Below are 25665 nucleotides of genomic sequence, written 5' to 3'. Positions count from 1 at the left end.
ATGGGGATGAGGGGAATTCTTCCTAATGGACAAAGCCTGTCAAGAGAAATACTTTGAGGTAAGAATATATATCACTAATGGACAGTAGTGAATGACTTGGCCAGTACTCTATACCATCTAGGAAATAATGTCTTAGCTGATTGATGCCAGTCAACTTCTATCAGTGTTGGCACAGTAGGCATATTAAGGAAGAAATGGAGTCACCATCCTAGCAAGGCTAATTGAGCTTCATCATCAAGAGAAGGAATTCTGCTCTCACATAATGGAGACAGAAAAGAATACTCCCTTGCCCAGTTTCAATGGTAAGGGACAAATACAACAAACACGGCCTCAGAAATGGTGGGAAGGAAGTGGAGGCTATGTGTGGCCCCAAACCATGGGCTCCCACTTAATAAAGCTCATCTAATTACTGCTACTGTTGAATATCCAACCTCCTTGCAACAGACACTTGCACTGAGATCCTAATATGGCTCTAACTCTTGAAAGATCAACCAGCTTCTCAATGGCAAGTTAATTACAAAGGGCGCTTCCATATTGTGATTCATCTTGATAGGAATTCACTGGGACTGACTAATATTCCAATAAGGACTTGCCTTTCCTACTCATACAACCTCAGCCAGACAGTGCTTATGTAGCACTTGATCCACTGGAATAGAATCCTGCCAAATGTTGTATCAGACCAAGGTAATTGCTTATATCAATGGAGGCATGGCTATGTGCACATGACCACGAGATCCACTGCTTCTATTGTGTATTACATCCCCCAGAAGCTGCTAGTCTGATGGAACATGCATTAGCTTTTTGGATGCACAACTGCTAGTCTGATGGAATATGCATTAGCTTTTTGGTCAGCTTGGAGATGATATTCTGATGATGGGGCACCAGCCTTCAGACAGAAGATACACTCTAAACCAAAGACCATTAATGGTGCTTACTCCACTCACTAGAATATATGGATCTAAGAAACAAGAAATGCAAGTACAAGTGTCCCAGTTTAACATTATTTTCCCTGACCCACTTGAGGAGTTGTGTACTTCTACTTCTTGTCTCTGTGCTTTTGGACTCTACAGATTTAGAGGTCCTTGTTCTTATTATTTTTAAAATAACTTTATTGAGGCATATTTTACATAGCATATAATTCACCTACTTGAAGTATATAATTCAATAATTTTTAGTAAGTTTATGAAGTTGTACAACCATCACAATAAATCAGCTTTAAAATGTTAGTATTATCCCAATAATATCCTCATGCCCATTCACTATTTAATCCCCATTCCCACCCTTTGCCTTAGGCAACCACTAATCTACTCTGTATAAATTTGCCTTTTCTGAACATTTCATATAAATGGAATAATACAATATATAGTCTCTTGTGGCTTGCTTCTTTCACTTAGTAAAAGTTTCTGAGGTTTTATCTATGTCAGAGTATGTATCATTAGTTTGTTACTTTTCATTGTTGAATAGTATTTTGTTATATGGATACATCACATTTTGTCTATCTCTTCACCAATTGATGGATGTTTGGGTTGTTTCCAACTTTTGACTATTATGAATAATACTGTAAAGAATATTAATGTACAAGTCTTTCTGTGGATATTTGTTTTCATTTTTTTTGGGTAGATGCCCAGGAGCAGAATCATTGGATGAAATGGCAAATCTATGTTTAACTTTTTAAGGGACTGTCAAACTGTTTTCCACAGTGACTGCACCATTTTGCATTCTCATCAGCAGTGTGAGAGGATTCCCACTTCTCTACCTGCTTTCTAACATTTGCTATTCTCTGTCTCTAAAAAAAAAAAAAAAAAAAAAAAAAAAAAAAAAAAAAAATTAGCCATTCTTGGATGACTAATGATGTTGGTCATGTTTTTTTATGTGTTTATAAGTGATTTTTATATCTTCTTTACTAAAATGTCCATTAAAATATTTTGCTTTGGGACATCTGGGTGGCTCAGTGGTTGAAGTCTATCTTTGGTTCAGGTCATGATCCCAGGGGTCCCGTATCAGGGTCACCGCAGGGAGCCTTCTTTTCCCTCTGCCTATGTCTCTGCCTCTCTCTGTATGTCTCTCATGAATAAATAAATAAAATCTTTAAAAATTTTTTTTGCCTTTTTTTTTTGGATTGGGTGATTTGGTTGTTTGTCTTCTTAGTATTGAATTGGAAAAGTTATTTGTATATTGTATTATATCTTTTTTTTTCTTTAAGTAAACTCTATGCCCTAACATGGGGCTTGAATTCATGACCCAGAGATCAAGAGTTGCATGCTCTATGGACTGAGCCAGCTAGGCAATTCCTGTGTATTCCAGATGCAGTCCTTTATCAGATATGTGTTTTGCAAATATTTTAAAAGCAAGTCTTTTTATTTAAGATTTGAGCCAAAGGCAGATGCTCAACCACTGAGCCACTCAGGCGTACCTACAAACCAGTCTTATTGTTTCTAAATGGTGTCTTTTTTGACATACAAAGTTTTAAGATTTTCATAAGATCCAATTTGTTGTAGGCAAAGATTTCTTATATGTGACACTACAAGCACCATAAAAAAAGAAAGAAAAGATAAATTGGATCTTATGAAAATGTTAAGGTCTCAAAGATTTTCTCTTATGTTTTCTTTTTAAAGTCTTATTGTTTAGCTCTTTTATTTAATTCTATGATCCATTTTGAGTTAATTTTAGGATATGGCATGAGGTGGGGCCTAAATCTGTGTTTTTGCATGAACATCTAATTGTCCTAGCACCATTTATTTAAAAGGATCTCCTTTCCTCAATAGATTGCCTTTGCTGAAAATCAATTGACCTTAGATATAAGGATTTGTCTCTAGACTTTCAGTTCTGCTCATTGATCTATGTATCTATCCTATGCCAACACCATACTCTTGATAACCGTGGGTTTATAGTAAGTTTTGAAGTTGGGAAGTAAACGTTCTCTAACTTTGTTCTTTTCCAAAATAATTTTGGCTATTCTGCATTGTTCCATATAAATTTCACAATCTGCTTATAAGTTTCTGGGTTGGGGGAAGGCCTGTTGGACTTTTGAGAAGGATTGCATTACATATATGGATCAATTTCAAGAGAATTACCATCTGAACAATATTGAGTCTTCTGATCAGAGAACATGGAAACTCCAGGTCCTGTTCTTTTTTTTTTTATTAAAATTTTTTTATTTAGGCAAAATTTGTATAGCATAAAATTAACCATTTTATTTTTATTAAAGATTTTATTTATTTATTCATGGGAGACACAGAGACGGAGAGGCAGAGACACAGGCAGAGGGAGAAGCAGGCTCCATGCTGGGAACCCGATGTGGGACTCGATACCGGGTCTCCAGGATCACGCCCTGGGCTGAAGGTGGCGCTAAACCACTGAGCCACCCCTGCTGCCCAAAAGTAACCATTTTAAAGTAAGTAATTCAGTGGCATTTAGTACCTCTATTGTGAGACCACTACTTTTATCTAGTTCCAAAGATTTTCATCACCCCCAAAGAAACCATTAAACAGTTACTCCCTGTACCCTCCTCTCCCACCTTTGGAAACCAATTTACTTTTATCTCTATGGATTTAACTATTCTAGATATTTCATATAAATGAAATTGTACAATATGTGACCTTTTGTGTCTGGCTCCTTCCACTTAGCATATTTCTGAGGTTCATCCACATTGCTGCATATATCAGTACTTCATTCCTTTTTATGGCCAAGTAATATTACATTATATGGATGTACCACAATTTGTTTATGCATTCATGTGTTGATGATGCCTGCTTGGATTCTTTCCAAATTTGGGGCTATTATGAATAGTACTGCTGTGAACATTTCTATGCAAGTGTTTTGTTTTTGAATACCTGTTTCTAATTATTTGGGATATATATACCTAGGAGTGAAATTGCTGGATTATGGAGTAATGCTAGGTTTAACTTTCTGAGGTAAAGATTCTTGTTCTTGAAGGAGGAATATGTGTAGTAGGAGATGAAAACCCCATTAAGCTTTACATTGTGGCTTTTATCTGGTCATTTGGAGTACACTTTGTGCCAGGAGACCAACAGGTAAGTTGATGGAGCTTCCTGGCAAGGATAATTGAATCCCGGTAATTGGGAGAAGTTAAGGATGTTGTTACACAATGCGGACAGGGAAGAACACATTTGATGCCTGGATGATCCACTGAAGTGTCTTTTTGTATTCCTTTGTTTAATTTTACAGCATGTGAGTAAGTGTAGCAGCTGTGGCCTGAGAAAGTCACCACATCCCTCAGGGTCACTCCATCAGATATGGCCCTAGACCAGAAGAATGCTAATCGTAGTGAGAGGAATCTAGAATAGATGACAGAAGAAGGCAAGATGAGAATAATTTTGGCATTGAGACCAGTTGCTTTGTCAGAGATTATAGTCCATCCCTCTCAGCTTCCACAGAAAGAGAGACCAACTAGATTCCTGACCAAGCTGTTTCTAGAATTTTTTATGTAAGGAAAGAGGAGCCAAATGGCATATAGTGCATGCTGTGGTGTGCACCCAGATCCCCGCTTCATGACTGAGGATTTTGTTCCCCCCAGTTCCCAGGAGAGTTAACAGCAAAAGCTTTCAACTGCACAGAGCCTCCTTGCCTGAGGCACTCCTTCTTCCCAGAGGTAGTCCACATCCAATTACTGGCTGGGCCATGAAAGTCCCTACCCCCTGAGAAATCTCAGTAAGATTGTCTGAGTTCCTTGTGTGACTACATCACAGTTCAACTTCTCCTTCTGCTGAGTTCTACTTCCTTCACATACAGGTATCGATCCCTAAGGAATATCCTATTAAAGTTATCCATTCAGCATGCAAATCTCCTTCTTAGGTTTTCAGTAAGAGCCCTAAGGGTCTGTGTAATTTACAAATATTACAAATATTTGTAATATTACCATTACAAATATCACAAATTTTCCATTACAAATATTCCATTACAAATATTCCAAAAATGCAGAAATGAGTCCATGGCACTCTGAACTGCTTAAACAAACAACATTTAGATTATATTCTATCTGGGGCCTTATATTTTAAGAGAAACACTAACAACATGGCTACATCCAGAAGAAATCAACAGAGATGGAGAGTGTAAGAAAGTGTTACTTGGAGTAGAGAAAGAGAAATTGAGACTTCGGCAAACTGCCTTAATCACACAAAGACTGTCATTGGGAAGTTGGAATAAAAGTTTCTGTGCCGGAGGAGAAAATAGGGGCAGAAAGGTAGATTTTATAAGAAGGGAGATTCTGGCTTAAAGGAGGGAGGAATTTTCTAAAGGGTAATCTGTCACATGTCTTGGGAAGGAGTGATCCAGCTTGTTAATACAGCTACTTGATGATCATGGGTCAGGGATGTTAGAATTTCTGCAATAACTTGGAGACTGGGCTAACGTCCCTTCCAGCTTTCAAATCCCATGATTTAATGTTGTAATAAATTGCAAGATTTTCAAGCATCTTTAAATATAGAATCTTCTGGAATCTGCTCAACGTAATATAAGACCCCAGACCCCATTATGTAAGTTTTTTTTTTTAAAGGCAAAACCCCATCCTTTACCTTAGCCCATCTGGAGTGGTGCTGCATGAAGTAGGACTACATGATATTCCCTCAGCTTTCCTAAGCTCCAATAAGTTTGCTGTTGAATTCCATTTTATTTTATTTTATTTATTTATTTATTTTTAAGACAGTGAGAAGCAACTAAGGATGGTTCTTTGAACAGTTTCAACTTTTAACAATAAGCATATTTGTAGGTTTTTACGGCTCAGAAGATAATTTATGTCCTTCTAGAATTATTTTTAGCTTGTCTTATCATAGCTTAGGGATTCAAATTTACCACTTTTATTGATAACAAAGTTGAGCGTCAGGAAGTTTGCACACTTGTCTCAGGCCACTAAAAAGATCATATGCCAAGGCTGGAATCTGACCTCTTACATTCTGAATTCTGTCAAACTTTTGTGTGTTTTCCCTAGTCATCCAAGTTCCAAGTCCTCTTCCCTTCCAGAATGCTTTTGCCGTATTTTATGGATTGATTTGTGTCCCTCCCTAAATATGTTGAGGCCCTAACCCCCAGAATCTATAAATATAAACTTATTTTGAAATAGGGTCTTTGCAGATGTAATCAAGTTGAGATGTGATCACATTGGATCAGGGTGGATTTTAATTTGAAGACTTAGAAGAAGAGGAAAACACAACATAGACAAAATGAAAGAGCAATACCATGTGAAGATGGAGGAGAGAATGCAGTTCTGCTGCCCCAAGTTAGGGACACCAAAGATTGCTGGCAACCACCAGAAGTTAGGAGGAGGCAAAGATCACCCCCTACAGCTTTCAGAGAGAGCGTGGCCCTGCCAACACCTTGATTTTAGACTTGGAGCTTCTGGAACTACGAGAGAAGTCTCTGTTGTGTAAAGCCACACAGTTTGTGGCCATTTGATACAGCAGCCCTAGGAAATGCATGCACTATATTCAGTGCACTTCTTTCAGGAAGGAAGAGATGGAGAAAGAGGAAAGGTTCAGACATCATGAGGAACAAAGATGGAAAGTCTTGAGGAATATATGCTTTCTGCTCATCATTCCCCAGCCAGGAGAGGAACAGGAACTCCCCAGGCCATCCTTAGCAAGCACACATCTACCATCAGATCATGCTATACTTGGGCACGTGACTGGGTGAGCAGGGAAAGGGTGTGTTGTTAGGGACTAGCCATTTGCCTAAAAACTTCACTACAAATTCAGCCAAGTATCCTGGGCACATGTAGGGAATAAAAGACAAGAGAAAAATCAGATTTCATGTGGGAGGCTGAACAGATTGTGCCTGATAACATGAGACAATTAGAGAATCAGCAAAGAGAAAGAAAGATGGGCTGTGAACCAGATAGGAATGATAAAAATAGCTGCTTGGAGGGGGGGGGGGTAATGTTTATGATGATGATGATGATGATGATCATGATCATGATCATGATATCAGTGATAATCTCTCACATTTGTAGAACCGTATAGTTGGCAAAGCACTTCTAATTTATGATGTCATCTAATCCTTGTCTAGTGAGGAAGGCTACTGGGGTGGGTGGGGCAAGAGGTCCCAAGACTCATGCTTGGCACCGACTCCCAGGTTCTGCCTCTGTCAATGTGTGCAACAGAGCTGAGCTGACATTGGTATCACCCTCCACTGAGTCTCCGTGTCAGGAGGTAGTCATGGAAACTCACTCCCTTCCTAAGCTGATGAGGAGAGAATTAGGTAGAAAGGAGGAATCAAGTTAATTGCCTGTCATCCCCTCTCTGCTCTTTGTGTGTTGATTCAAATTAAGCTTTTTCAGTTTTCTGATGTCAGCAGATACCAAAGGATGAGAGCACAGGCCTGGGAGTCAGGACCTGCAGGAAACAGCCAGTTCTGAGCAAATCTCTGAACTGTTCTGCTTCACTATTTAGTTCTGACCCAAGCATTCAGGAAAACAAATCTCTTTGCCTGACCTCCCCTCGATTTTTGACCCAAACTCTCTGAACTGCCTTCATTTTAACCATCTCTGACTCTACATCCATTCAGCCAGGCATTCCTCCTCTTGCAGAGAAAAGAGCAAAGAATTCAAATTGAATTCTGCATTTATTGAAATTCACTGTGGCTCAGAGGGAAGTAATTAAATAAGTCAGTTAAGTAAGTCGTCTGTGATGTGTGTTGCCCACATGGAGGGAAGTGGAGGAAAGATCCAGAGGTTTTCTGCAAGTGGTATCACCACTAGCTCACTTGTCACTTGAGCAGAGCTGGAGGAGGTCTCCGAAGATGAGACTCTTTCCTTGCCTGTCCTATGGTCTCTTCTCTACAGCCGGTGGAATTATTTGAGATTCCTTGCATGCTCCTTGCTTGTTCATATCTTCGGCTCTTCAATGGTTTTCTCTGCCTGGAATGCCCTTCCTACTTTTTAATTAGGTCTTAACCTGACAATACTTGTCTGGGAAGCCTTTTTAGGGCTGAATATAGGACTTACAAAAACCATGAATTCCCTTTACTGTAGTCAAAAAGCAGGTCATCAGTGTACACACAAATTCCCCTCCCCACTGTACTACAAGTTTGGGGTCATGGACTCTGTCTCCCTTGATGGTGTTTCCCAGCACTGAGTACTCTGCCTGGCACACAGAAGGTGGTAAATCAATATTTATTGAATAAGTAACTGATTTAGTAAATGAGTGATGAAAGGAGTTTTAGAGGATGCGGTTCTGGAAGAAGGAAATATTTACTTACGATCTAGAGTTGGATCTATCTGGATTTCTGTTCTATTTGCATTTCACCCAAATAGTATGGCCAGCTCTGAGCCTTCTTTGGGCCCTAGAACAGGTTTGCCCCAAGAACTCTGCTCTACTTCATTCAGGCTAATGTCTCTCCTGGAATTTTTGGTCACGTTGGCTCTGAAAGTAGCAAGTCTGAGGTTAAGTGCTGGCTCATGGTGGGGAGTATAGAGGTATAGGGGGTAGAATGAAGAATCCCAGGATGAAGAGGCTCAAGTGAGTGTTTGGGATTTCCCTAGAAGGATCTTCCTGGATCAGAAGAAAATTCTGGGAAGGGGATGTTATCTCAGATTAGAGATAAGAGCTGCTGTCTAGGGAAAAGATGCCTCTTAGTTTAATGGGGAAGGTGATAGGATGACTTTCTCCTTGTATAAATATGGAGTTTATCATTTTTATAGAAGAGTTCAGTATACTGGAGCATTTGTCTCTCAGTAGCCAACTGGGATATAGTTTCCTTTTATATAAATGAAGGAGATACTAGACTTCAGTTTCCTTTTATATAAATGAAGGAGATACTAGAACCAAATACTCTCTAAGGTCTCTTACATGATTTTATAAAAACAGATTATGAATTTCCTGTGTGACTGTTTTGGAAGTTGAACATGGCAGGAGAGTGAGAGCAGTGCCTTGGGCTGGGTCTCCAGAAAGTTTAGGGGTGGAGGTGGGTCAGGTAGGCTGCGGCTCTCCCAGGGACCTTTGTTCCATTTTTTTTCTCCCCACTTTTTTCCTCCCACCTCTTTACCTCTCTGGTAGAAAGCAGTGCGTCATAGTGGTTAGTTGCATGGGCTTGCAAATGAGTAGACATGCACTCGAATCCCAGCTCTGCTACTTACTGTGTGTGCACTGGGGCAAATTTCTTGACCTCCCTTAGCCTGTTTCCTCACCTCCAAAACTGAGTTTATCTTCCTAAGGTTATCATAAGTTTTAACGACTTGATGTAAAGGAAGGATACACAATATTTGCTATCATTCTTCCTCATAAATGTATTAATATGGACGCTGTCTACGTTTTTATTTTTAGAACTCTAATTTTGACATGAAATTTTATGAATGTTAACACATTATCCTGCTTGTTTTTTGTGTATTTTGCATGGAAAAACCTAGGAATCATGTACTTGTACTTCTTCGGATATGTAACTGTCTCAGTCCCTATTTCTGCTTGCATTATAAACCTTTGAGCTAGATAGCATGAGGTACAAGAGCTAGTGGGCACACAGAATTTTTCCACTAGAGTTACAACATAAATACTGCTATAGGCAATAACATTTTTAAAATGCTGGCATTAAAAGCATTCAGGAGTAACAGGTAACTAAGTCACTGGGGGTATATATTTCCTTCTTATACACTTAAAGGTTAGAGGAATAAATATGGGGCAAAGAAGTCTTGGATTCTTTGTAAAGTTCGTGTGAACTTTAAAATTTTAACAGCATTGCAGTGGGCATCTGTTACACCTGTGCACTAATAGCTCTTACTTAATAGTAAATTTATTGAAGTTCAGGATGATAACCCTTCATAAATCATCCATAAATTGTATCTTGATTCTCTAGTCAATAAGACGTAGCTTCTATAGGTGAAAAGGTAAGTGGTGAGAATATTTGAGGTCCCTCTAAATGCAATTTTGAATGACATCGACACATTATTTCTATAATGCCTTTAATTTCAGTTGTCGGAGTGGTCTTGTTCAGGTTCTGCACTAGGCCTTTATGAAGACTGTCCCTGTGAGGTCTTTGGACAGCTACTCTGCCCAGTGCCTTCAGTTCTGAGGTCCTCTGGCAGTCTAGAAGAGTCTCTACCACTCTTATAAGCAAGTGAACAAACGCAGGAGCAGGTGGTGGGCTCCTTGAGCCCTTGAGGGCAAGAGCTGTCTTATTCATTGTCATATATCCAGAGCCTGGGAGGTGACGGGCACTTTGTGGACACTTAAGATTTAATGGGTTTAGGGCCTGAAAGTATTGGGTCTCTGTTAAGCAGGAGATGAAGATGCCTGGATAGGAACACCTTACAGTATGAAAAGCATACCGAAGGCATGTTATGAACCACATGGTTTAAAGTGATACTACAGTGGGAGCCATCACTCCTTTTTCACTTGACATACTCATTCCGAATTACTCTGGAATTGAATCTCTAAGAACAGGGGGTTGGAGTCAAAGGGCCTTTATAGCGAGAGCTATAATACAGGAGTAGCAAGGTTTGAAAGGAAGCCCAGGTCCCAATGTGGGACAGTGTCTCCCTCAGAATTTCTCTCCCCAGTTGCAGCCAGATTCTACGGAGAGGTAGAAGCACTGGCTGTGCCCTTATAATTCAGCAAACAATGACCAAAAAGGTGTGGGCCTGCAAAAGTACAAGGTCAGCCTGATAGTTTAATTATAGGCTTGAAGGAAGAGAGACTGTCTATTTCTGCAAGATGGTTTACTGGCTGGGATTTCAAGGACCCCTGGCAAGTTGACAATTATGAGATCTGTTCATTTCTCCTTCACTGTGATGAATCATGCCTCTAATGACAATTTTGTGTGTGTGGAGGGTCATGTTTTATCAGCTTCTTTCTGAATTATTACTTATAACTCAGGGACCTCCCAACCACTTGAAGATTGCCAGGATGAAGTCAGATTTTTGCTGGGATGTAAACATTCTGACCGGGAAGAAGCAGTTGGTTACACCTGCCACTCAGAGGTGTCCTGGCTCCAGGAGTCTCCTTCCTACACCATGCCAGAGAACATAGCACAGTCTTTCTGCGCAGGTCCTGGCCAGTGGCCCAATGGCCTGGCAGCTAAGGGTGGGCACAGGGAGTATGCTCTCCTCTCCTTCAGCAAGACAGGATCTTGAGAAAGGCTTTGCGGAACTCCACATTGAAGGTGGTATAGATCACAGGGTTGAGGGCACTGTTCACGTAGCCCAGCCACGTAGTGGCGCTGTAAAGCTCTGGGGACACGTGGCAGGCTCCGCAGTGCGTATTGAGAACGTGGGTCAAAAAGAAGGGCAGCCAGCAGACAATGAAGGCCCCTGGGTTGCAAAGGAAGAGAGACATTGGTAAGGGGTTTGCTTTTCCTTTTGTTACAACATGAAAATGACTCATGGTTGTTTGCTTTGTGCCAGCCACCATGCTGGAATTTTATAGACCCATTTAATTTTTCCACCAACCCTACGAAATAGGTGTGATCAGCCACTTTTTTTCCCCTTTCTTTTGGAAGAGAAAATTACATGCTTACATCTTTGATTCATCTCAGGCCTTTGTTCCTAAATCAATTTATCAAGTTTGGTATTTAGGTAGCTCTTTACTAGTGTTTTCTACGTCTCAAGTCAATTCAAATATTTATTTAATGTCTAGCTGTGCAAGGCATGATCCTGGGCACTGATAGTAAAGACGACCTCAAAGACATGGCTGACAGTCCTGCTGTTGAGATGACAGCCAGATGTGCTCACAAAGTCCCTGAGATATGAGAAAGTGAGCTTTGTCAGTGGCAGTGAACTGGAAGCATTGCCTTCACAAACTCTATATGCTACCTGCGACTTGCCAATTTTTTTCTTTTTTGTTTTTTTTTAAATTTTTTTTTCTTTTTTGAATACATTTTCTATTATTCTACTGTAAAAATTAACCCCGATTTTGTACATTATGGAAAACTTGGTAAATACAAAAAAGTACAAAGAAAAAAATAACCACCCACCACTCGAAGACAATCACTTTTGACATCTTGGTGAATTAATTTTCATGTTTTTCCTTTCTCCGTATTTGAAATGATCTAGATGTTATCACACCATATGACAGCAGTTTTTGCATCCCTATTTTTTTCCACTTAATATTTTAGAATAAGTAAGCATTTATTAAATATCCAATATGTGCCAGACACTTTTATTGAATGATGATCTTATTTATTATTCGATTTATCCATTATAATTTCATGTGACAGACAACAAACACAATAGAGAAACAGCTCAGTTAGGTCACTTGTTCAGTTTTTTATTTTGTGAATTTCAGCCTAGGCCTTTGGATTTTCACCAGATTTATTGTTTACGCGCAAACCCTTTTCAATTGTATCATGAACATTCATAAATATCATAATTATTGGACTTTCATTGCTGACAAATGTGGTGCTCTGCCAGGTTTTCCAAACTCGACCTAACCTAACCAAATTTAACCCAATTCATCCCAGTCCAACGTGGCTCCAACTCACCAAGCACAATGGCCAGCATCTGCGTTGCCTTCTTCTCCCGGAGTGGCACTCCACGAGGTTGCAAGGGCCCCAGCTTCAGAGATGTCGACAACCTGCCATTACTGAGTTTTCGAACCTCTAAGCTGAGCTTAGGTGCCATGGTGGGGCTGAGGGAGTTTCGAGTCCTCCCCTCCCTTTTCAACTCCCCTCCTGCTTCTTGGAAGCCTGGCTGCCCCAGGGCAGTATCTTGGCAGATGCTGTAGTAGCGCTTCAGCTCCATGTGGGCCCGGCTAGGGGAGAGTGGCTGCAGTTGGGACAAGAGAGGGTCCTGACATTTCTGGGGATACCTTTTATCTTCTGAATGTTCCTGAAAAGAAAAGAGTTTGTAAAGAAGTTCAAGGAAACGATCATTTTGTGAAACATACTGAGGGTCACTTGAGAGTAGTGGGATCATGAAAGTTAAGGTACATGAAGTCTGCTTCTGACTTGACAGCTAAAAGACTCCTACCAGATATAGAACATTTGAGAATCACAGTAATCCCTTGAGGAGGGTAGTATAGGATTATAGTATAGGATTATATTACATCCTTTTTCAGTTAGAATGACCTGGATGTATAGAAGAACACATGAAATGAAGCTACTAAGATGTAAACCACAAAATCTGGAATGTGGTGAACTCTGTAAGACAAATGACTCAGTTTTTTTTTTTTTTCAACAAATAAATTTCAACAACAATACCACTAAACAGTTGCAAAGTATAGGTCTTATTTGAATTTTGATTCAAATAAACCAACTATAAAGACAACTGGGATAATGTGAACATTATTTGATATTTTGGATATTTAATGATACTAGGGAGTTATTTATTTGCTTAGGATGATGTATCGCAGTAATACATTTTATAAAGAGTCTGTATCCCTTAGGGAGTCTTACAGAAATATTTGTGGCTGAAATGTTATGATGTTTGGGATTTGCCTCAGAAGAATCCAATGTGCATGGATGAGTGTAGGTGGGAGTGTCGGTGAAATGAAAGAAGATTGGCCATGAGTGAATTGCTGAAGCTGGCTCATGGCTACTGAAGGATCCCTTATATTTGTCTTTCTACTTTTTTAATTTTGAAAATCTTCTATAATAAAAAGTAGAAAGAAAGAAAAAAGAGAAAGAAAGAAGGAAAGAGAAAGAAAGAAAGAAAGAAAGAAAGAAAGAAAGAAAGAAAGAAAGATAACTTAGTATTTTCACCTCAGCTTTCCTACTTATTAGATGTATCCTTGGGCATTAATGAAATGTCTTTGAGTCTCATTTGTAAAATGGAAAAGAAGTTGGAAAAAATAGGTTTAGGATGAATAGACCCTGAGAGTATGTGGACATTTCTGGTATTTGGTGAGGATTTATGTGTATTCAACATCTGAACTTTCCATATTTGAAGAATCAGACACTGTGTCAATCTCAAGTAGCAGGCAGGGCCCCTTAGCTCCCATTACTGAAGCTATAAAAGCCATATATACACTCTCCCCACATTCCCACCAGTCATCTAGACCTCTGGCACATAAATCACGCCCAGCCAATTAGAGATTTGCATCTAAGACCTTGATTGTGAAGCCAGGAGACTTCAGAATTTGTCTAGGAGTGGTGGCAATTAGTGTCCAGTGTCCCAGGTCTTCCAACCAGATTCTTCCTTAGGCATGAACAGCATTGTCTGAAGTTACTCTCAGCCTTCTCAATGAGTCTGAGCTACTTGATATCCTTCCGGTAAATTCCTTTGTCTATATGTTAGTGTCAACAACCAAGAATGCTCATATCTCTGTAGTTCAAGGAATCATAGTACTAGTGCACTGTACACACTCAGAAACATTGCTGAATGAATGAATGCAATAGGCCTTTAAAACGATATGGTATTTTTGAAAATGTGCCTCACAGAGGTATTCATCAGGATTCTAGTATACTTAAACGTTTTTGATTTTCATTTTGATGGATTTTTTAAAAAAAGATTTTATTTATTTATATGAGAGAGAGAGAGCACAAGCAGAGGGAGTGGCAGGCAGAGGGAGAGGGAGAAGCAGGTTCCCCACTGAGCAGGGAGCCCAGAGTGGGACTCATCCCAGGACCCTAGGATCATGACCTGAGCTGACGGTAGATGCTTAACAGACTGAGCCACCCAGGCACCTTAGATGGGGTTTTTAAATAATTAATATAAACATATTGTGTTTTATCTGAATGGCCATTTGTAACTAAGATTATGATTGTGTTGGTATCTAGTAATCTTCTAAAAGTGACAATATTTAACTTCAAATGCATTATTTCTGAAACTAAGGGACTGGGACAAATTCTTACTGTCCTTATGAAATCTAAGGTTTTAGAACATCGACCTAGTCTAACTTGTCTCTATTTTACAGATGTGGAAATTCAGTCCTACAGAAGGAAAGTGATCCTTCCCAGATTACATATTTTTCAGCTCTCTGCAAACCCTCATCAATACTTCTATGACTGGCATGCAGGAACACTGGATTCTTTTGGGTCTGGTTGCCAGAGCCTTTCACTACCAGATGCTAGGACAGAACCTATTTTTCCATACTCCTGGCAACACCAGCCTCCTGCTTCCCTATTCTCTCTTCAGTAGTCTCCACTCTTTTCCTTTTGGCCTTGGAAACTCCTCAGACCTTAGATCTGCTATTGGCAACTTTAAAATTCTTACCTATTAAAAAATTATCAGCAAGAAGCTCTCACTGCTACACCAGGCCTCTGGGAAACGTGGCTAACTATACAAAAATGGGACAAAGCTTGGACCTTCATCATCATGAGTTTTTGAAATTTTATTCCTAATATTTACTTGGAGTTCAGGGGGAGGAATATTGATCTTCTTTCTAACACCTCCATTCTGCACTCAGCTTGCTTGGGGAGGCAGGGCTGTCTTGAATTGAAAGGACAAGGATAAGGGTGACCATGAAATTGTCTTGGTTTTCTTTCATATAAAGTGGGAAATGGGACACTTGAAAGTCTCACATTAGCCTCTCTTCTCTGCTTTTCTTGGCTCTGACCATGTGTGTTTCATTGACATCCTGTTCCCTCTAGGCAGATGACTCTGGATAGCATCCTAACACCATGTCCAAGAGTCATTGGCTCCAGTCATTGGAATCTAGCTCAGTAGTGATATGCTCTCTGCATATCATTGGGTGATTCGTATTCTGAAGCTCAAATTAGGATCTCATATTTGTTATATATAATAGATATAAGTAAGGGATTGGGGCCATTTTGAGGTAGACGTGGAAGCAAGTCAACTCAGAGTGTTGTGAAAAGGTATCTTATTTTTTTCCTATGATTAAAGACATGGCTTACTTACCATTTGCCCCATAGCATCTGATGGAAATCTGTCCCTTATTGAAAACTGCCGAATGGGGTGCAGCCTCAGACAGGAAGACTAGGGTGGGTTGAAGGAGAAAGAGCTGTAGGTCAAGTTCTACATGGATGAACCATATAGATGCCAAATTTTCAAATACCTTTAATGTTTGTTCATATCCTCAGCTTCAGGTCCTTGCCTTCTATTTCATGGGAACCAATATTCTTGTTCTACCTAAACCATACGACTTGAACTTTGAGAGACTGACTCTTACTCAGGTCATTATAGGTTAATCTCGCCATCCACATTGCACCTGCCTTCAAGATCAAATTCAGTTCTTACTCTGTCTAGGAAGCCCTTTCCTGAGCACATTGACCTCTCACAACTTCTACAGCACTTCTCTTTTGGGGCTTAATTGTCTTCATCTCATTTTGCAAACATCCCGGGGCTGTTAGTTAACTTCAGGGAGAGGTGTGCTTTATCTGCTTGTCTAGAGTCTAAACTCCATAAGGGCTGTATAATATTCCTGCTGTCCCTTCCCTAGCAGTTGGCAGGCATGTGCCAGACACTGGGATAAGCAGACTTTCCAGCCCAAGCAAATGGAAGATTGGTGCTGAGACAGCTCTCCTCTTCAGCACCTTGAAAGGCCCAGTAACACACACGTCATCAGCCTTCTATTTCACAAGCTGGTCAGCACCTTGACACAGTGGCAGATCTAGTAAGGAAAAGAGGTTCCATGGACCCAGTGATTCTTGGAACAAGTGGTCTGCTAAAAAGTCAATCCTGGGGACCTGCCAGCAGTGCACAGTACAACTGTCACACTAAAACAGCCAATCTTGTGTGACATTTGTACCCTTGGCCATTTGGGGGCAATGGAAAAGCTCTGATGGGAAGCAGAAGTCCAGAAACTATCCTCATTGTGCCAAGCAACGTGAGCTCTAGGGAAGATTATAATGCACCTTTTTGATTCAATTTCCTACTCTAAAGCATAGCAGCAGGTTAGAAGGTGGGTGTCAGCTGTGTGTCTCCAGTGTGGCAATACAAGCAAACACACGTACTGCTGGACACAAGGCTGGGAAGCTACAGGGTTGGGTATTTTCTCCCTCTGCCCCTCCAGGGTGCTTACTTGTTGAGGGAAGCTGGGTCTGACACTGATGCACTGACTGTTCTGTCGAGTGAGGATCCGTTTCCGTCTCCTCTGTCTCAACACCACGTAGATCCTGGCATAGACGAGGACGGTCACTCCAAAGGGCACATAGAAGGACACCACTGAAGAGTAGATGACAAAGTCAGGGTTGGAGATGGAGCACACAGTGGGGTCTCCTGTGAGTGAGAGAAGAGGAGAAAGCAAAGCCATTTGCCAACTATGAGACATCAGTGGAGAGCACACAGTATGGCCCCATATCATGTGTGGTGTCTCCACCGTTGAATCTACACGGAGCTCTGGGAAGCAAGGGCTGGACCCACCTACCCCCTCACTATGTCTCAGTTCATATGCTGCCTCATTCATGGAGGCTTCCACCAGTTCCTCAGTCAGAAGGAATTCTTTCTCTCTGGCCCACAGCACTTGCCTTGCCTCTTTGGTAGTGTTAGCACACACAGAGGATCATTAAGTTGTGAGGGTGGTGGGGGGAGATTATGTTGTCAGTTCCTTGAGGGGTGGAGGTCCAATTCATCTTTGTGTTGCTCACAGTTCACTTAGAAAGAAAATTACCCAGTGATTACATGCTAGACACTGCTCTACGCTGGGACTGCAAACATGTCTGTCCTTGAAGGGCTCAGTCTAGACAGACAGGTGGATCTTTCTGAATGCTGTGTTAAGTGTCACAGAGCTATGTGGCCTGGGAGGCTGGGGGTAGGAGGTGTCATAGAGCAACAGGCCAGAGGCTCCTGGGAATGAGGCAGCCCCCAGAAAAGTGCTGGTATGGAGGCATTAAAAGGTTGTTGAAGAGGGCAGCCTGGGTAGCTCAGTGGTTTAGCACCACCTTCAGCCCAGGGTGTGATCCTGGAGACCCAGGATCGAGTCCCACATCGGGCTCCCTGCATGGAGCCTGCTTCTCCCCCTGCCCGTGTCTCTGCCTCTCTCTCTCTCTTTCTCTCTGTATGTCTCTCATGGATAAATAAAATCTTAAAAAAAAAAAAAAGGTTGAAAGCAAAGAGAGGAAGGCTTCTTAAGACATCTTTGTTAAGGATGCCAGGTCTCTAATTTGAATCTGAGGTGGAGGGCAGGTGGTGGGTGAATACAGGCAATTCTCTTTTTTAGGGAATTCTAGGACTGGTCAGGGGCAGCATGGGAAGCAGGCTGTTAAGGATAGTGTTACTGTGGACAATGTGAGATGAGGAACACCTTTGTCCCTGCTTGTGTCCTAAAATACAACTGTTACTACACTTTAGAGAATCTCTGTAGTTTTGCCTTTTTTGCTAGCAGATGTTGAAATTCTTCCAATGCCCAGGATAGGGCCTGTAACTTGTCCCATATGGAAGAGGAAAGGGAAGAAAACTTATCCTCCAAATGGTGTGCCAAGGACTTTATACACATCATCTGACCTAATCATCACGGCAACATTATGTGACACAAGAGCCATTACTGACTCTATTCTCAAGTGAGCAGACTAAGGCTCAGGGAAGTTCAGAAGTGGCCCAGCATACCATAGCCTGAAAGGGGCAGAGCCTGGATATGTTTCTCCAGTCATTCGACTTACAACCGATGTTCTTTCTGTGATTTTGACTCATCTCCCTCTACCACTTTGACTCGCCTCCCTCTACCACGTTGACTGACCTCCCTCTACCACCGGGAATGGCAAATTTACATTTTGCCCAGCACTGTCAGCAACAGCTGTCGGCACACCCAACCAATCTTCATAAAGGGTTGGGGATTCTCAGCAACCCCAGATCTGGCCTCAGAAGATAGAGCCATAGGTGTGAGCTAGTGGGGAGAGGGCAGCAGCCAGACATCAGACATATGGGCCCCTCATTCTGCCTTTTGGTCTTCTGAGGTAGGCAGAGGCCAGGCCTGGGGGGTGAGACCCAGATCTGCGTCTTAGCTTACTATGTGAACTTGGGCACATTTCTTAACTGTGACAGGCTGCAACTTCATTATCTGAAAAGAAGGATAAAAATAAGGTCTCATGTAGTGGTTGTGAGACCAAATGAGAATAAATGGTAGCTATTATTATTATTATTTATTCTCTACTATTATTATTTATTATACACCTCCCTGAGCTGTTCAAATTTAAAAGGCAAGGTGTCATTTGGAATGGAAACTTGTAGAGAGACTTATAAAGCACAATGTCTGTGGGGGAGAGAAGGGAGAACCAGCTAATAATTTAAAAAAAAAAATGTGTACTCAGTGCTCAGTGAGGCATTTTAATGATAGCACTGGCACCAGGATCTTTATGAGCTGCTCCCAAAGTTTTTTATTCTCTTGGGAGGAGGGTAAAATTAATGTCATCTCACCAAGTCTGTGTCAGCATCCTTTAGAAAATGGCTTAGAAAACTTTGAGCAGTGGTCACCGAATCGGCATCTTCTGGCATTCTGGGGGAGACAGGGTTGGAGGTAGGAGAGGGTGGCAGCTGCTGGTCTTTCTGAATCTATAGGGAGTCATTTGGCAATGATCAGTCTTCTTTCTGAAATCAGCTCCTCTGTTGTCAGCATCTGACCATGATTGATTGATTGATTTATTTATTTATTTATTTATTTATTTATTCTTTTTTATTTTTTACCATGATTTAAATGCCTCCCCTGAGGAGATACCTCAGCATGTTTTACTGGTGAGAGTAGTATTTCCCACTATTTGTCTGGCTGCCATTGCTGGTGTGCGGGGTACTCCCCATTCATCCCTCCAGATATACCTTCCACCCTTCTCTACCCTCCCCTGGGTTCTGGGAAGCTGACCTCTAGATTTTACATATTAACCCCTACTTTTTTATCCTCAGGTTTTTATTTAAGTTCCAGTTAGTTAACGTACAGTGTAATAGGAGTTTCAGGTGTAGAATTTAGTGATTCATCACTTACATATGACACCCAGTGCTCATCACAGCACATACCCTCCTTAATACCTATGGGTATTAATTCCTATTTTTAAAAAGCCAGGAGCCAAAGTGGGTATAGTATGCCTATTTGTGTAAAAAGTGGATACGCCCACACATGCATGTACACCTCTGTGTGTGTACATACTTATCTTAAGCATTATCTTTAAGATTATTAGTGTTTGCTTCCAGGGAGGGTCACAGGGCAGCTAACGATCTAGGGTAGAAGGAGACCTACATATATGTGTGTATCTGTATCCTCTTACACCTTATGTTTTATATGAGTGAGTATTTATTTTTTCCATTAAAATAGTGAAAGCTTACATATGAGAAAGAGCAAAGAGAGAACACAGAGCTAATTCAGAATCGTTGGCCACTGAAGGCCCTCAGTGTACAATCACTGAGCCTGCACTGTCATCCCCTCCTTCCTCTCTTATCTGAGTAAACCGCTGCCCATCCTTAGACTGAGCTCTGTAGCCTCTCTCACAATTTCTCCAGGCCTTGAAAGTGACACTGGAGGCTGATGGCCAGTGAGTGAGGCCCTGCCTCAGTTCCCCAATGGGCCTGGCCTAGGTATGTATCCTGTCGTCAGGACAGCAATTCCAGAATCTTCTCTCTGCTGAGTCCCAGATGAGGAGATGAAATGCCTTGTCTTGATTATTTAACCAACATAGTACTGTTGCTATTAGTACAGTAGTTATTGGATGAATACAAGAATGGTGAATACCTGAGCAAAGCAGACAAATGAGCATTTTACATAAACACATAAGCAGTCGCTGGCTGGAGGATAATGAGGAACACCAGAGGGTTACTCTCATTCTCTGAGATCGAGGATGTTTACCCCCAAGAAATCTCAACATTTAAGGAAAAAAGGATGATAAAGAAGAACTCATCCACTCACTCACTCATTCAATAGAAGTTTATGGGGCACCTACTCTGGGTGAGAAAAAGCCAGGCACTCCCCAACCTTGGAACTCTCTGTGACCCAAGATCCTGCCTTACGTGCACATCCAGAAATGCATGTAGCCCTTTTCTTGGACAATAAGAACAATGCCAAGAGGAAGAAACTGAAGTTCAACTTTTTTCTGCCTTGTGTTGTCTGACAGTTCACGATCAAACATGGCAGCTCATTTCATTAAAAAGAGCTCTGCCAGAAAGTTCTTTTGTGTGGCACTGCTTAGTGAAAAATCCAGCCACTTTTGATATCAGGTGTCATTGGCAGTATCCTGCCCTTTTCTGCTTTTCTTTTCACAGGGTGACTAGAAACAAATGGCTGAGAGAAGTCATTTATATTGGGCTTTCGAATGAACTTGGGAACTTCCTTATAGATGGAAGAGGTGCTAGAGGAACCCACATCCATCAAGCTAATGAAGCTGTACTGTGAAGGTCAGACCGAAGCAGAGAATGACGGCTGGGTTTGAGTTCTGCTCACTAGTTTCCTGAACTGTGTTCTAGGACGAGGTGACTGGTCTCTAGAACCACCAGCAGAGCTATCGCCGCTCAGATTTTCTTTGAAGCAGGTGTGCATAGTTAAATTTTGATACACAGAAATCTTTTCTAATATACAGTAATAACAATGATAACAATAGCTAATATCCATTGGGCCTTTACTATGGACCTGACACTTGGATGTGATATATGAATAGATGGAGGGCTTCCTATAGTCTTATTAATTAACTTAAAAGTAAGAGAGAGAGAAGAGAAAGAGAGAGAGCAAGAGAGAGGAGCGCCTGGGTGCCTTGGTCAGAAGAACATGTGATTCTTGATCTTGGAGTTGTGAATTCAAGCCCCATGTTGGGTGTAGAAATCACTATAATAAATAAATAAATAAATAAATAAATAAATAAATAAATAAATAAATGAATAAATAAATAAATAACTTTAAAAAGTTGCAATAGAATAATCATGTACTTCTTTAAAGTAAGAGAGAGATTTAAAGAGATGAGAGGGAAGTGAGAGTGTACATGCTAAGCCACAGGCATTTTTTTGTCTTCTCAATTCTATATTTGAAAATCCTTTTGGAGAGATTTTTCTGAGTTTTGTTTCTGGAATAATAATGATCTCACTGGTGGCAACAACACTGCAATTAGCTCATCATTCATCTTCACTTTAGATGTTGACATTAACTGGGAACTCTGTCTAATGTCAGATTTTGAGACTGTTTTTAACTGTTACGAGGTTTGTGTGTGTGTCTGTGTCTGTGGAACTGAGTAAAACAGCCCCCGCCGACCTCCCAGGATGAATAAGAGGAGCCACTCAGCTGAGTGAATATTGGTGGGGATTTGCTGCCGGCTAGGGGTAAGCAGTGCAGTGGTCTACCAGTGGTAGTGAGTTCCCATACTACAGATTCTAACTTAGAATAATATATTTGGGGGGATCCTTGGGTGGCTCAGTGGTTTAGCGCCTGCCGTTGGCTCAGGTCATGATCCTGGAGACCCGGAATCAAATCCTGCATTGGGCTCCCTGCATGGGGAGGCATGGAGCCTGCTTCTTACTCTGCCTGTGTCTTTGCCTCTCTCTCTCTCTGTGTGTGTCTCTCATGAATAAATGAATAAAATCCTTAAAAAAAAGAATAATATTTTTTGTATAGAAACTAAGATATAGGGGGATCCCTGGGTGGCGCAGCAGTTTAGCGCCTGCCTTTGGCCTAGGGCGCAATCCTGGAAACCCGGGATCGAATCCCACGTCGGGCTCCCGGTGCATGGAGCCTGCTTCTCCCTCTGCCTATGTCTCTGCCTCTCTCTCTCTCTCTCTCTCTGTGACTATCATAAATTAAAAAAATAAATAAATAAATAAATAAATAAATAAATAAATAAATAAAAAATAAACTAAGATATAGAAGGTGGCTTAGTTATCAGACTAACCCCAAAAGCATATTTAACACTCATCAAAAAGAACATTTTAACACCAGGTAGCCTCTTAGAGTTGGAAATGTTAGAGTTAGGAAATATTGCTTTGGGGAATATGTGTGTGTCCACAACCATGTGTGTGTGTAGAAAGTGTGGTCAGTGAAAATGACAAAGTAACTAATGGTAAAGAGTAATGCAAACGTGATAGTAACATCCTGTTTTAGGAACACCCTGAGTTAACTAGGCAAATACTTGTTGGATAACTCAGCTACTTACCCTTCAACGTAGCAGACAAGAAGCCTGACCTTGAGCGTGTGGTGTGTGTTTGGCAGGTCTACATGTTATTCCAATTTAATCCTCACTTAATCACAAAAAAAAGCTCTATGAAGCAAGTACCATGGAATTATATCATATGTAGTGTCAGATTCTAAAGTCAGTGATTAAAGTGAACACCATATAGAGCTGAAATTTGCTTTGAAAAATCTCCTGAATCACATGCAAAGATATAGACAGTTTTATTACAGCCCTGAAGAGTAGTGAGTAAAGATGTATGATACATACATTGATATGTCATGTATTATGAAGAGTTCAAACACAACATGGCGTTTTTAGAAATGAAGTTGTTGGGCTGCTTGGCAGGGGGGCCATATATAAAAATAAATGTTGGAAACATTCTGACTAAATATAGAGACTCAGTTTATATATTTAAATTTGCTCAAGTTTATGCTTTAGGGTATTATTATCCCAAATTTATCAATAAGAAAACCTAGAAAAGTTTAACTTGTTCAAGGAGCACAGCTGATAAGTAGTAGAACTGAAGTTTGAATGGAGGTTTTTCTTACTCCAGAGCTGCTATCTGGCTTCATAAATGTGTTTTGACTTTGAAATCATTGGCCAGCAGATGAGTCTTTGATGACTCTCTATAAATTAGGATTTGCCCATATTTATATGCAAGGTGTTATATATAATACCTGTATGCATATAAATGCACAGCTGTGTGACATATATACTAGAAACTAATGAACTTGGAAGATAGTAGGACTTAAACAAATCCAGATGAACACTAGAACATGACTCATTTAGTTCTCGGCAAATACTCAGTGTTTATTGTCAATACCTGTAATTTTATTATATGTGCTAATAGTTTTCACTCAACACATGAAATTCCTGAGGCTGAAAGACGTATATGGAACAGCCAAAGAAGGCACTGATCCATATGAGGTGTAAATTTGGATCGGTGTCTTATGCCTAAAAACCAAACATCTCAGATATTCACATTGCTCATCCATCCATCCATCCATCCATCCATCCATCCATCCATCCATCCATCCAATAGAAGATGTACCACATGCCAACCATCTCAGCCAGAATTTTTTGTGTATCAAGATAAAAGAAATATAGTCTCCAATAATTTAGGGATCTATACTAGTTCCCAGATGCAGAAATGATTTTTATTTAGTAAAAAATTAGAAATATATATCCTGTCTGAGGGCTTGTATAATGTTATTTTGCATTGTAAGTCCATTGTGAACTGTCCTCTTTTCATTAGCAAATCTCACGTGAATTATTAATATAGTTTAATTTTTTAACTGGCACATTGCTTCAAATGAATACCGTGACATTTCTTTCAAAATAAGGAGAGGCCAGACTTTACGGGCCCGTAATTGATGAAGTTTTTTCTTTGTACTTCAATCAAAACCCAAAGCTTTGCTGTCCATGGCAGCCCTATTTCACTATGATGTATGCTGATCAAGGTCAGAAATTTCCAGGCTAAGCACCCCCCAGGGCCTCTCAGGTGTGCTCTGAACCAACCATAGGGGTGTTCATTGTTACCTGTGGTGTTGAAGCCAAAGAGGAGAGGGCAAGACACAGCAAAGGCCAGTACCCAGACGGCCGTAATCATGAGGGCCACGCGCCGGCAGGAGCTCTGTCCTGTGCCGTGTTGGTAGTGGACTGGCATGACCACCGCGGTGTACCTGTGAAAGGAAGCACAGAGGGACAGATGTGAGGAGGAGGGTTGGGGGAATTGTTCAAAAGACAAGTTCATGTAGAGGTTCCTAGAGAACTAATCTAGGTGATACGTGTGGCAGGAGAAAAAGAGTTTGGTTGGAGAAAGAGAGAAAGGGTATTTGAGTAAAAATGTAGAAAGGTTGAGATGAGAGGGATGAAGAACTCCCTGAGCAGGGAAAAGGAGAAGAATAAAGTTAGTAAAGAACAGACTGGGCAGCTGGAAGGCTTCTTTGCTGGTGGTGGCTGAGGCCCAGCATACCTGAAACTTGTAATCACATACTCTGACCCCCCGAGCCCCTGGGTGCTGGTCTGTGTGCCTTTACTTTCTCCCATGCTTTGTCAGATCATGATAGAACTGTGCCCAAAGAGGACGCTTACCCCTGCTTGCATCCTAATATAAGTTCTAAACCTCATAGTGACAACTATTCCAAGTGGTGGAGATTTTAAAAATAGAGATGAGTAATATCCAGTGAAGGCTTATTTCAAAATCCAGTGTTCATGCTCTCTTTGTCCGTTGAGGCTGCTATATCAGAAATAGCATAGACTCGGTGGCTTAAACAACAAACGTTTGTTTCTCAGAGTTCAGAAGGCTGAGAGGTCCAAGAGCAAGGCGCTGGCGGATTCAATGTCTGGTCGGAGCCCACTTCCTTGTTCATAGATGGCTGTTTCCTCACTGTGGCCTCACACGGCAGAAGGGGCGAAGGAGAACCCTATGGGGTCTCTTTACTAAGGGTGTTGATCCCATTCGTGAGGGCTCCACTCTCATGACCTCATCATCACCCAAAGTTCCCACCTCCTAATACCATCACTTTGGGGGGTAGGATTTCAACATATGAATTTGGAGGAGCCACAAACATTCGGTCTACAGCACATGCTTTTGCACGGTCAATGCATAGTTCCTCGTGTTATTGGATGTTGTCTTTTCTGTGGCAACTCCTCTCACACATTTCCAGCTACTGAGCAGAAAGATAGCTGGCCCTATACATATGCTTTTTACGTCTTCCCCATTTATCCATGCATCTCTTTCCTACCAGTTGCTCC

At 41.0% G+C, this 25665-nt stretch overlaps 2 protein-coding genes across 2 annotated transcripts in view; one reads left to right on the top strand and one right to left on the bottom strand.

Annotated features, from left to right (window-relative positions):
• The window catches only part of QTRT2 (queuine tRNA-ribosyltransferase accessory subunit 2), a 144202-nt gene that overhangs the window by 43788 nt on the left and 74749 nt on the right, over window positions 1-25665 (top strand). The gene's annotated exons all lie outside the window — the stretch shown is intronic.
• Window positions 7557-25665, bottom strand: part of DRD3 (dopamine receptor D3) — a 45755-nt gene continuing 27646 nt past the window's right edge. The window contains exons 4-8 of the mRNA XM_077884109.1: window positions 24448-24590; window positions 16863-17059; window positions 15740-15817; window positions 12424-12769; window positions 7557-11254 (exon numbers count right to left, since the gene is read on the bottom strand). Coding sequence (XP_077740235.1) covers window positions 11058-11254; window positions 12424-12769; window positions 15740-15817; window positions 16863-17059; window positions 24448-24590 — 961 coding nt within the window. The 3' untranslated portion in view covers window positions 7557-11057. The remainder of the gene's footprint in view (window positions 11255-12423; window positions 12770-15739; window positions 15818-16862; window positions 17060-24447; window positions 24591-25665) is intronic.

The sequence above is a fragment of the Canis aureus genome, chromosome 35 (genome assembly GCF_053574225.1).
Source record: "Canis aureus isolate CA01 chromosome 35, VMU_Caureus_v.1.0, whole genome shotgun sequence".
Lineage (NCBI taxonomy): Eukaryota > Metazoa > Chordata > Mammalia > Carnivora > Canidae > Canis > Canis aureus.
This window is presented reverse-complemented; position numbering and strand designations above follow the sequence as displayed.